Source organism: Polypterus senegalus, chromosome 14 (assembly GCF_016835505.1).
Source record: "Polypterus senegalus isolate Bchr_013 chromosome 14, ASM1683550v1, whole genome shotgun sequence".
Lineage (NCBI taxonomy): Eukaryota > Metazoa > Chordata > Cladistia > Polypteriformes > Polypteridae > Polypterus > Polypterus senegalus.
Genome location: NC_053167.1, coordinates 115,610,903 through 115,623,724, shown reverse-complemented (window position 1 = coordinate 115,623,724; position 12,822 = coordinate 115,610,903). Strand labels below are relative to the sequence as shown.

The 12,822-nt window shown below is 37.6% G+C and overlaps 1 protein-coding gene across 1 annotated transcript in view; it reads left to right on the top strand.

Moving 5' to 3' along the window:
• Positions 1–11,934, top strand: part of cfh (complement factor H) — a 115,976-nt gene extending 104,042 nt beyond the window's left edge. The window contains exons 15-18 of the mRNA XM_039776606.1: positions 1,379–1,555; positions 7,715–7,834; positions 9,169–9,196; positions 11,581–11,934. Of these exons, the coding sequence (XP_039632540.1) occupies positions 1,379–1,555; positions 7,715–7,834; positions 9,169–9,188 (317 nt within the window). The 3' untranslated portion in view covers positions 9,189–9,196; positions 11,581–11,934. The remainder of the gene's footprint in view (positions 1–1,378; positions 1,556–7,714; positions 7,835–9,168; positions 9,197–11,580) is intronic.
• Positions 11,935–12,822: the final 888 nt, after the last annotated feature.

The window sequence follows — 12,822 nt, the reverse complement described above, 5'->3', positions numbered from 1 at the left end:
GAATACTTATGTACATGTAATTTCTCAGTTTTTTCATTTTTAATAAATTTGCAAAAACCTCAAGTAAACTTTTTTCTCGTCATTATGGGGTATTGTGTGTAGAATCCTGAGGAAAAAATGAATTTAATCCATTTTGGAAAAGGGCTGTAACATAACAAAATGTGGAAAAAGTGATGCACTGTGAATACTTTCCAGATGCACTGTATGTCAAGGACAGAAACAATGTCTTGCACAGGAATTAAACTGAAGATATAGTAGTGACCATGGTGACTCTCCTCATTTTAATAGGAAGCTTTACTGGTAATAATAGAAGTAAAATATGCTAGAAACAATCCCTGACCCTTTTAATATGTATTAATGAGTTTGAGGTTAATGTGCCAAAAGACCAAGAGAATGGATGTGATTATTGACTAAAATGTGTTGTACCTTCACCAGGGAAGAGATAAATGACTGGCAAATAAAACCAGAATGTTGTAATACTAGGTGATTCTTAATACTCTAGAACTGTAAATTTCTCTTGCTTTGTGTGTGTGTGTGTGTTTGTGTGTGAGTTGGTTCTAAAGTTTACTTATATCCTGTCAAAGTTTCTGTCCTGCTTTGGTTCCAGTGCTGCCACAGTAGGCTTCATCATCCCTGCATTGGATAAAGCGGGCTTGAGAACATTTTATTCAAAGATGTTAGTCAGCAAGAAGGAGGAACGTCTATTGCATAGTCAGCATCACACGGAGTAGATAAGTGTATATTATTTCATTCTCTCTGACTCATAGATTTCAAAATATAAAAATAAAAAAGAAGTGGTTGCTATTATTTTTTTTTTCCAGATTTGTGATATGACAAACTGTCACTGACAAGCTGATGACATGTCTAATAAAGGCTATACAAAAAACACTTTGTGTCTATTATTTTGTTAATATTTGGAAATAACCTTTATTTGTTTTATTTTTTTTTTTCAATTCAAAATTACATAAGCATATGTAAATGTTTTATTCATCCTAAGCAAAGTTAACCACTGTCTTACTTGGATCATTAACTGTTCAATATTCATTGTTTTATTCAGTCGCTCTTTACTGGGGTTTTTCAGAAGGTTTACTAAGAATAGAAGCTAAAAGAGATGAGGACAATGTCTAACTTCATTACATGTCAGTATGACCAGTTCATTAAATTTAGCTTTTCACTTCTCTCCCATGCCTCCTTCTAATCTTAGTGTCTTCTTTGCAGCTGCATATTATTTGTTTCAGAGGAGACTAATGTCTCTCTACTGTTTAGAGTATGCTTTTAGGAGTAAATTCAATGGTTTAAAATTGCATTTCATCATTAAACATCAGAAACAAAATAGTTAAGATTTAATCATAGAATAAATTTGTGATATATTTTGCAGATGGGAGATGTTTAATGCCTCCTAAAATTGAAAATGGAGACATATATGGTGAAGTTGAACCATGGTATGACGATGGTAGTCGTGTTACCTACAAATGTAAATTGGACCATGTGGCTGAAGGAGATAAAACTGTCACATGTTTAACAGGAGTCTGGTCCAAACCACCTCAGTGCATGAGTAAGTTTTAAATTTTAATTTCAGAAATATGTTATTATAGTCATGGACACAGTGCTTCTCAGTTTATCCTTCTCTAGATTTTATCACTTTGCTTGATAGGTAATGAAAAAATGTGAACACAATTTTCAGTTTTTGATTTTTTAATGAATTTGTTACTCTTTCTTTAAACATGTTTTCACATTGTCATTATGAGTTATTGAGTGTAATATGATGAGCAAAAATAGCAGATTTCTCCATTACCCATCCTCCTTAAATTCATTTGCACCTCTCTATTAGCGTCTTTTGTTATGTAAATGTGTCGATCAATACAAGCAGCAAGCAGCCTGCTATCCCATCCCCTCACTGACGCAGCTCAAGCCGCAAGGAAGATTTTCTGAGCTCAAGTGTGTTTAATTTGGTGTGAGGTGCCTGGAATTGTAGAGGGTAAATAATATATCATTATTTGGAACACATGGATTTCCATGTGTCGTGCGCCAGGAGGAACCCAGGACCCACTCCACCAGCATAGAGTCTGACAACGGGGCCAAGGATTTCATCACAATACCTAATGGCAGTCAAGGTGCCATTGTCTGGCCTGTAGTGGTCTGTGTGTCCCTCCATGGGTATGCTCAGCTTCTCCAGACCCTTTCACGTTCACCTGCTGTGAAATGCAGCTCTTCACCTGTCTCTATAGTCTTCTTAGAAAAAATGTCAGTATGTCAAATGATTTTCTTATTTTCTTATCTATCTGCCTAAATTCATTGATAGTAATAGGCCTCATATACACATACCACAATTCACTAGAAATGCACAATTGTTTAACTTCATCGTCTTTTTAAACCATTAAAAGAGCAGGAATTTTTATTACTTTTACCTTTGAAAAAATGGATGAGTGCCATGTAATTTGTTGGTATCAGGCAATGCATCAATGACATTTAACATTTATGGATGTCAGAATAGCAGTCAAAACATACAATCATGGCAGTGTTTCAGAGTTGGACAATTAACGGCTTTCTTGCCCTTCTTACGTTGCTAATGCATCAAGATACTGAATAGTTAGAAACATGGCTGTCAATGGAAGGAAAAAACCTAGCTGGCTAAGTTACTTTCTAATTATCCTTCAGAGAACAAAATTTAAGAAATGTTATGCCTTAACATAAAGTAATGCACAAGGAAAGAGTTGGAGGTTACCAGGAGAAGGAACACCAAGAAAACTGTACAATAAAAGTGTTTATGGACTCATTCTTTTGTCAAACCAAAATCAAAGTCTTAGCCAGAAATTAGAGGTCATCTTTGTTGACCAGGAAATTCACGACAGCAACATTTTTTCTTGTCACAATGACAATCAGTACCACACACCTTTGGGCGACACGATGGCAATGGGAAAACAAGAAGGCAAAGGAAATAATCACCTTCAAAAATTTAACAATAACAAGCTTCCAGCTTGCATGGAAATCATCTTTGAAGTAAAAAATGAAAGTGTGTGAGGAAGGGAGAAATGAACTTCACACTTGTGTAAAAGTCCACAGGTAACAATCACTTTTTGTTCCATATATAGCTTCATATCAAAGGAAAAATAAATTCATTAAGTTTGACTGTTGGAGGTGCTTGGGGTTACTATTTTTATCAGGATGGACAAATTAGAATTGGAATTGCAGGAGGGTCAGTGCATCACAAGACAGGAGATGGATTTATGACACCCTTGCAGAGAGTCACTGAGCAATGGAAATCTATGTGACTGCTTAACTGAATAAACATGACTAAGAAACATTGTGTACTTTTCAAATTTTCAAAGGAGTTCCTGGTGTATGTGCTTCATTGATGATAAAATAGTGGAATGACAGATGGGGACACTGATTATTGCAAGAGCAGTTCTTGAGTCCAACAGATGGCAGCAGCGAGGCCTTTTATGTAAATGTATAGCCCCCTGCTACTTTCTGTCATAGGTGAGCTAACTGGGATTCACATCTCCATTTATATAAGAGATGGAGTTCAGGACTCTACGGACACCTGGAGTCACAGGGTAGGTCCTAGGAGGATAGCCCAAGGAGTTGCACAGTAAGTGCCTGACCCTGCAAGTCATTAGTGAAGTGATTTCTGACCAGGGCTTGAAGGCTTCTTCCAATCAGTCCACAAGGGAATGGAGAGGTAGAAGAATGGCTGAAGGTAAGTTCTCAAGTTCTGGTGAGAGTGGAGAGAGCATGGAGAAAAATGGACATTGTAAGCTGGATGAGACCTGTAATAAAGTACACTTTGGTAGAAAGGTGGCTAGGCAAACCTGCATGACAGATGGGGAACTGGCCTTGAGTTTAGAAATGAGAAGAGTGGCTGTAGATCTTTGTTTATCCTTCTTATGCATACTCTGTGTTCCCCAATGCCCTGTTCCATACAGTTTTGTAAATAAACTAGGCTGACCCGCCTTTTAAGGCGAACGACTTTTAAGTTGACCACTTTTTAAGGCAATTCAATATGTAGATCAATTTGATATTTTATACAAACTCATTAATTTGGTTATATTGCATTTGAGTGGTATTACTTTAATACTCGTAGTTTCTGTTATTTTTGTGATGAAATTTAAACTTTTTTTTCTATATTGAGGTCGCCCTTTTGAACCCCCCTGATATTTACTACGCGGTGAGGCATTTGTACTCCATCAACATTAATTATTTCCAGAGACATAATTTTGTCTATTTTTCCAGCGCATCGCTCACAAAAGCAAGGGGAAGATGGGAGCACCAGAACTCTGCTCACATCGCGTCGCTTCGTACCGCAAGCTGCAAGTAGTAAGTCTGTGATACGGGACGGAAGGACAATCCCGACCACTTTTATATAGTAAGAAAGAAGAAGAAGAAGATATTGCACAGTCTGGTGTAGAAAATCATCTTTTACCTGGAAAAACGAAACTACAAATCCCATCGTGCATTGCAAAATGGACAGGGCGTGTGTGAAACTCCGCGCCTGCGTAGCACTCATGGGACGGAAGGACAACCGACCGCTTTTATATAGAAGGATGTTTGTTTTCATTTGACGTTTGGCCTTGATGGTGTCTCTTAAATGTTAAATTAAAGTTCCCCATGTGTTTCTTAATTTCATATTCCAGAAAAACAACAATAATGAGCTTAGTTAAACATGGGTTTAAATTTAGTCACCATCTGATGAATAATTTCAGTAAAGGATATGCAGTCAGGTGTCATGGTGTTGCAGTGGGTAGCGCTGCTGCCTCGCAGTTAGGAGACACGGGTTATGCTTCCCGGGTCCACCCTGCGTGGAGTTTGCATGTTCTCCCCGTGTCAGCGTGGGTTTCCTCCAGGTGCTCCGGTTTCCTCCCACAGTCCAAAAACAGGCAGGTTAGGTGGACTGGCGATTCTAAATTGTCCCTAGTGTGTGCTTGGTGTGTGTGTGTGTGTGTGCCCTGTGGTTGGCTGGCGCCCTGCCCGGGGTTTGTTTCCTGCCTTGCGCCCTGTGTTGGATGAAATTTGGCTCCAGCAGCCCCCCGTGACCCTGTAGTTAGGATATAGTGGGTTGGATAATGGATGGATGGATGGATATGCAGTCATCAAAGTATTTGGCAATCTAGTGGTCTTTGCAATAATTTAACTGGAATATTTTAAGTTGTTTCATAAGTACCAAGAGTTACCCTTTTATGAAAATTAACTAAAAAAAATTCTTTTATCATCTATTTATCCATTGTCCAATTTCCACATTCCAACTTCAGTTTTACAAGAGCTGCAGCTCATACCAGCAGCAAGGCCCTCAACATTGGACACCAAGTCAGTCCATCACAGTGCACACACAGAAGGCTAATTTACAATTGCCAGTTATCCTCGTCCTAACAGACCAGTCATTGTGATGTGTGAAAGAAGCTGATGAACTCAATGAAAAGACCATGCAGACACGGATTATGTGTCAACACTTGAGATTTTACCCCAATTTCCCAGAGGAGTGAGTCAGTCACTCTAACCACTATGCCACTCTTCTAACCATCTTGTCATTTTGAAATACTGTGTTACTACATGTGCCTTTGCACCACAAATGGATTTTTGTATCTTGTACAAGGTTGTCAGATCACTTTTGTCTTACAATTCCTGCCGCTGATCTCTAACATCATAAGAACTGTGTCTTTCATTTTTAGACAAGGATTCTTCTGTTAATATAAATCTCAATGATTTCTTCCATGTCTGTAGAAAGAATTGGTCAAGTAAACCCTTTGCCATGTCTTAAAACTGATCAATGAATACACTACGAATAAAGTCATGAGATGAATTTTTTAAGACAGACCCCTGCTAGATGTGTTATCAAAGGGTGATGTCACATGTACAGTGGTGTGAAAAACTATTTGCCCCCTTCCTGATTTCTTATTCTTTTGCATGTTTGTCACACAAAATGTTTCTGATCATCAAACACATTTAACCATTAGTCAAATATAACACAAGTAAACACAAAATGCAGTTTTTAAATGATGGTTTTTATTATTTAGGGAGAAAAAATCCAAACCTACATGGCCCTGTGTGAAAAAGTAATTGCCCCCTTGTTAAAAAATAACCTAACTGTGGTGTATCACACCTGAGTTCAATTTCTGTAGCCACCCACAGCCCTGATTACTGCCACACCTGTTTCAATCAAAAAAATCACTTAAATAGGAGCTGCCTGACACAGAGAAGTAGACCAAAAGCACCTCAAAAGCTAGACATCATGCCAAGATCCAAAGAAATTCAGGAACAAATGAGAACAGAAGTAATTGAGATCTATCAGTCTGGTAAAGGTTATAAAGCCATTTCTAAAGCTTTGGGACTCCAGCGAACCACAGTGAGAGCCATTATCCACAAATGGCAAAAACATGGAACAGTGGTGAACCTTCCCAGGAGTGGCCGGCCGACCAAAATTACCCCAAGAGCGCAGAGACGACTCATCCGAGAGGTCACAAAACACCCCAGGACAATGTCTAAAGAACTGCAGGCCTCACTTGCCTCAATTAAGGTCAGTGTTCATGACTCCACCATAAGAAAGAGACTGGGCAAAAACGGCCTGCATGGCAGATTTCCAAGACGCAAACCACTGTTAAGCAAAAAGAACATTAGGGCTCGTCTCAATTTTGCTAAGAAACATCTCAATGATTGCCAAGACTTTTGGGAAAATACCTTGTGGACTGATGAGACAAAAGTTGAACTTTTGGAAGGCAAATGTCCCGTTAAATCTGGCGTAAAAGGAACACAGCATTTCAGAAAAAGAACATCATACCAACAGTAAAATATGGTGGTGGTAGTGTGATGGTCTGGGGTTGTTTTGCTGCTTCAGGACCTGGAAGGCTTGCTGTGATAGATGGAACCATGAATTCTACTGTCTACCAAAAGATTCTGAAGGAGAATGTCCGGCCATCTGTTCGTCAACTCAAGCTGAAGCGATCTTGGGTGCTGCAACAGGACAATGGCCCAAAACACAACAGCAAATCCACCTCTGAATGGCTGAAGAAAAACAAAATGAAGACTTTGGAGTGGCCTAGTCAAAGTCCTGACCTGAATCCAATTGAGATGCTATGGCATGACCTTCAAAAGGCGGTTCATGCTAGAAAACCCTCAAATAAAGCTGAATTACAACAATTCTGCAAAGATGAGTGGGCCAAAATTCCTTCAGAGCGCCGTAAAAGACTCATTGCAAGTTATCGCCAACGCTTGATTACAGTTATTGCTGCTAAGGGTGGCCCAACCAGTTATTAGGTTCAGGGGGCAATTACTTTTTCACACAGGGCCATGTAGGTTTGGATTTTTTCTCCCTAAATAATAAAAACCATCATTTAAAAACTGCATTTTGTGTTTACTTGTGTTATATTTGACTAATGGTTAAATGTGTTTGATGATCAGAAACATTTTGTGTGACAAACATGCAAAAGAATAAGAAATCAGGAAGGGGGCAAATAGTTTTTCACACCACTGTATTATTTCTTAGGTAGGCTTCACTTGCTTTGTCTCTTTTGGATGGTTTTAATTTCTGTATTTCTTTTCAGTCTAACCACTATAGTATATTACATAATTAATTATAAATTAACTATTAAATACTTAGAAAAAAAAAGAAATCAAATGGTATATCATTGTAATCTAAGGTTTGTCCATCTACTACAGTACTATTTATATTTATTTGATTTTCTTTAAAACGCTTTTGTGTTTTTGCTTTTTCCTTTTACAGAGCCCTGTTTCTGGCAAATTAATGGGAAAAATTATAAAACCCAGCACCAAAAAATCATAAAAATGTATTGCCCATCATATACTGAAGTAACATGTAAAAATGGAGAATTACTTAACGCATGTAAGTAAGATATATTTATAGAGACACTGGTCTTGTTTTGATTTTATCTGTTAATTTTGTTTTGGTAACAAATATGAATGTAAATATCAATAAATGAGTAATATTTCTTCTGAGGTTGATTTTGTGATATAATATAGTCTGCCAAAGGAGAATGCCAGTATTGTGCCACATCCAAAGTAATGCAAAGACACAAAATTGATCAGAAAAGGTGTTTAAAGCAGGAAAAAAAGACATATGCAAACTATATCAACCCCTGGTCAAGGTGTGCACAGGATTGGACACTAATCTATGTGGCACTTGGCTTATCCACTTCCTCACTTCCCAAGTACTGTACCAAATATTCTCTATTCCCTCTTATTTTCTCAAGGTGGGCCTCTTCCTCCTGACAGTCATCCTTTGCTACCAAATTTGCCTCCAAAGTCATGGATAAGTAGTCTTGGATAATGTTGCTTTCAGTATTTTTAGGAATCATTTCCAGGGTCAGGTCCTAAAGCATCTTTGGCATCTGGAACAATCCTTCTTGGCTACATCAAGTTAGAAGTCACCCAGTCGAACCTTTTATTTCACTCTTGAGATTTGAGTGTCCCTTAATTTATTGTCTCTCTATGACAACTTCCTCCTGCTCAGCCCCTTAATGGACAGCGTAATCTCGTACTGTATCTCTGTGTCAGAGAACTTGTCCTGCCACCTATAAGCCTAGCAGGGGAGTATTGCCTGTAAGTATGGCTTTACTCATAAATGTCCTACCGGTCACAAATTCCCAGCTAGAGACACTTTGCTTCAATCATTTGTTGAAGAATTCTTAAGGTTTCTTACAGGCATTCCATGACTGTTTGCTGTCTGTCCCCTTGCTTTGCACTGTGGGTACCTTGCTCTCCTTTCTTTTCAGTATGCCACTCTGTTTTTCTTTTTCTCCTGCCCCGAGACATAACATATGACTTTCTTTATCACCCATTGTTCTCTTGTAGCTTGTATGGGACTCTCACTGTCTAGGCGTTTTTCTGCATGTACATCACATATTTTTCACCCTGCATGTATGGGATGTCTCTAGTTATTTTAATTTCCTCCCTAACATCAAAGTTACGTGATTTAAGTTAACTGACAACTACTATTGGTGCTGCAGTCTGTGTGTGTTTGTGTATGTGTGTGTGTGACTTCAGGTCCCAAACAGTAACTTCTGAGTTGTGAGTGGGACAAGAAAATTGTTGGATGGATGGATGGATAGATAACAGTGGTTAAAAATATAAAATATATGCATAAAAATGTTTATGTGATAACTTGAAAACCTTGATTAATGTAGGAAATAAATAATAACATAAACAAATATTTTGCAGGTCCCGGAATGATACAGTGAATTTAAAGGTGAGTGTTCTCAAAAGTGCTATTTAATTTTTTCCATATCAGAACTGGCATACTTTACAGTATCAGCCTTTGCATGTGAGAGGAGTGGGAAGATGAGGCCTAAATATCCAGGAATTCACAGTGATAAGAATCTAATTTGAATTTTTAATGCACAAAAAAAAACAGTTTTAAATGCCATTAGTGTTAGTTTCTTCTCCATAACCTCAGACTGTGACAAGTGGACATGGATCTCATGCCACCCTTCTATCTTCGCTTGGTCAATTAGTTATTACTGACTGGTTTCCTGACATGAGAAATCCAATTTAAAGAAGATCTGGAGCTGAGGTAGCTGGGTTGAAAAAATGTGCCAAAGGGCAACGCTGAGATAAACTCAGCTAATGATACTCACCCATTAAATGCAGCAGTTATCCTTAGTAAATCAGGAAGAATAGCTGCCTTGAAGACTGACTCAAACTGGTCCAAGAATTTATTTCTTACCTTTGCATTTGGAATTTTTACAGAAAACATCACTGATAGCTGTAAAAGTCTTGAGGAGTACACAGTATGTCTTCAGTAGCATGGCTATCGTGTGTAGGTAAAGTCTTTAAACCTGCACTTTTTGTTCTTTTCACTGAAAGTGCAGCTGAGAAGACAAATGCCATATCTTCTTGTGTAAATATGACTTAACAAAAAAATTAAATCTTGGCTTTGCTTTTTACAGAACATAAATATTCTATAAATGTATTATGTATAAAAATGTATCAATGCACACGTTATGAGTAAACAGTGTTTCACATTTTCAGTTGTGTGGTTTGATGTAAAAAGAACTAAGCAACCTCAATAGGTAATTTCATTGCATATAATTCAGACGGGAACTACATTTAATGGGTGGCACGGTGGTGCAGTGGGAGCGCTGCTGCCTCGCAGTAAGGAGACCCAGGTTCGCTTCCCAGGTCCTCCCTGCATGGAGTTTGCATGTTCTTCCCGTGTCTGTGTGGGTTTCCTCACACGGTCCAAAGACATGCCGTTTACGTGCATTGGTGATCCTAAATTGTCCCTAGTGTGTGTGTCTGTGTGCCCTGCAGTTGGCTGGCACCCTGCCTGGGGTTTGATTCCTGCCTTGCGCCCTGTGCTGGCTGGGATTGGCTCCAACAGACCCCTGTGTTAGGATATAACAGGTTGGAGAATGACTGACTGACTATATTTAATTTAGAAAACATGAAAAAGACTGACAGCTTTGGAAGTAAGAAGCCAGTAGTTTGGGGACTCTGCTGTAGGGGAATTCTCAAGAATCATGGAGAAGTAAACTTATTTACTTATTGGTTTGTACTAAAAGACAATCTGTGTTTGGACCTGCTTCATTTTCACCTGGAATCATCCAGAATAAGCAATCACATTATACATATATGTTGTTCCTCAAAATCCATTCATCAGGTAAATTTGGTAATGTGAACACAGAATTCACATTTTATGGAAATATTTGTTGAATGTTCTCTGGCTCCAAAAATGTGCCCCCATTTTTGCTCGCATAATACCAAAACATGCAAATTATTGCAGAGTTAGTTTACTAATAATATCAGTCATGATATCAGCTCCTAATAAGACATTTTCCCTTCACTAAATACTGTTTAATGAGGCCGTTAACTTTTGGGCTTTCTAACTTTTCATTTCATTATAATGTTTCAAGTCGTTGTAGACACCTGAAGAACATACATGACAATCTAACTGAACCGCAGAACATGAATGCAGCATCAGCTGTAAGAATGACTGAGAGTGCGATTGCACGTCACCAACATCCAGCCACATACCAAACATCCAGACCTACACCGTTAAGTAGGTTTCATCAACGTATACTTGGAACGACTGTGAAGATGATCAGGTGTCAGCGCTAGGAGTGTGTGCTCCAAAATCATCCCAAGACTCGCTCTTTGTAAGCCACTGTGCTGTCTCTTAAGACAAAAACTGGTGATAAATTTTGTTTGTATACTTAAATGTTTGTAAAGCAGTTCTTCATAATTTGAGAAAAGCCTATGTATATTAATTTTTCATAATTGTGTTTTAACTACAGCTACCATTAATTTTTACTTTTTAGTGTTCTATTTTTCATCACATTTAATAGCAATTTTCCATTATGAATGTCCTTATAACCATTCCATATTGCCTTATTTACAAATTTGTTCTACATGATTTAAGCAGATGCGTCAATGAAATTAAACAAATTCCATTTAATAAGTGATATTTATCTTAATCTCATAATTTAAATCACCATAACGAAATAAAAAATGAAAAATATAGTAGTTATTTCCTTATATTTTAAACATAGCACTAATATTCTTATATCTAAACTGGAGTTCAAAGCAACATTCACATTATTAATAACCGATTTATCTTCTTTTGTTCTTTAGGGCAGAGACACTAAGAAAACCCAACGTGCTGGCAGATTTCATTGATTATTCGATCAAATATTTTAATTTGCATTGTTCAATGTTGTGACCATTAACTGTTTGAGAAAGCCTATGGATTTTAACTAATTAACTGATTTTTTTTTTATCTGAACTGTTTATATGTGTGTATTTTGTAATGATACGTATTTAGTATTATCTTTAAAAATCTTTCACTAAACGTCTCTTTAAATTTCTCATTTAATGGATTAAAAACCAGAAAAGCCTTTGTGACACGTGATAATAATGACTCTGTAAACCATTAAACATGTAAATTGCCAGGTTTCATCTAGACGAATAAAAGGGCATTTTGAGTAATTGCTTTTGTGTCTTTGTTTTTCTCTAAATGAAAATTGTTAGATCTTAATAAATGATATTTACAGTATGGTGACAACTTATGTACATGAAAAGTGAATTTCAGAATATATGAAGTCAAATCTGAAATACTGTGTAATATACCTGCTGGCACACTAAACACAAACAGACTGAGTGACAATGATTGTTTCAGAAAGAAATGGAATGCTTTTCCAGAGCCTTCTGGAGGGTTCTTTTTGAGGAAGTCTGGTAATCGTGCAGGTGCATTTAAATAGGGGGCACTACAGACAGAAGCGGACAGAGAGTCTGAACTGCCAAAGGAGAGACAGCAAGATGGAGAGGAGATCTGGAAGAGCTGGCTGTGCATATGCAGGAATATGAAGACGTGAGTGTGCCATCATGCTGTGTGAAGGTGGAGACAAGGCAAGGAACGCCATGACTTTTCTTAGTGTGTATTTGTTGTTCATTTAGGTGCACCAGTGTTAAGCATTTTGGGTTAAACAATACATACATCTGTAGGGTAGTGCTGAGCCGCTAATACTGTGTGATGTCACACTCTACCTTTCGTCTCACTTAACACTGAAATATTGACCACATTTGTGAATTTTGCCTTAGTAAAGTAGTTCTGAATATATAAAATCAAATTCACATATATGGAACCAATTTTTGAGTCAAAAGGCTCATTTATCTTGTAAACTTTGGACAGTCCATGTCTGTTGTACCAAACACATTCACCAAATTCATGACCACAATTACTGGAAAAGTAACGTTAAAGTGTAATTTTTAGCATTTGATGTATATGTTCATCCATCAACCCCCCTTGTAAAAAGGATTTATTTTTACAAGGGAATTTCATTTGAAAGCTACATCATTTAAGACTAATTTATTCTA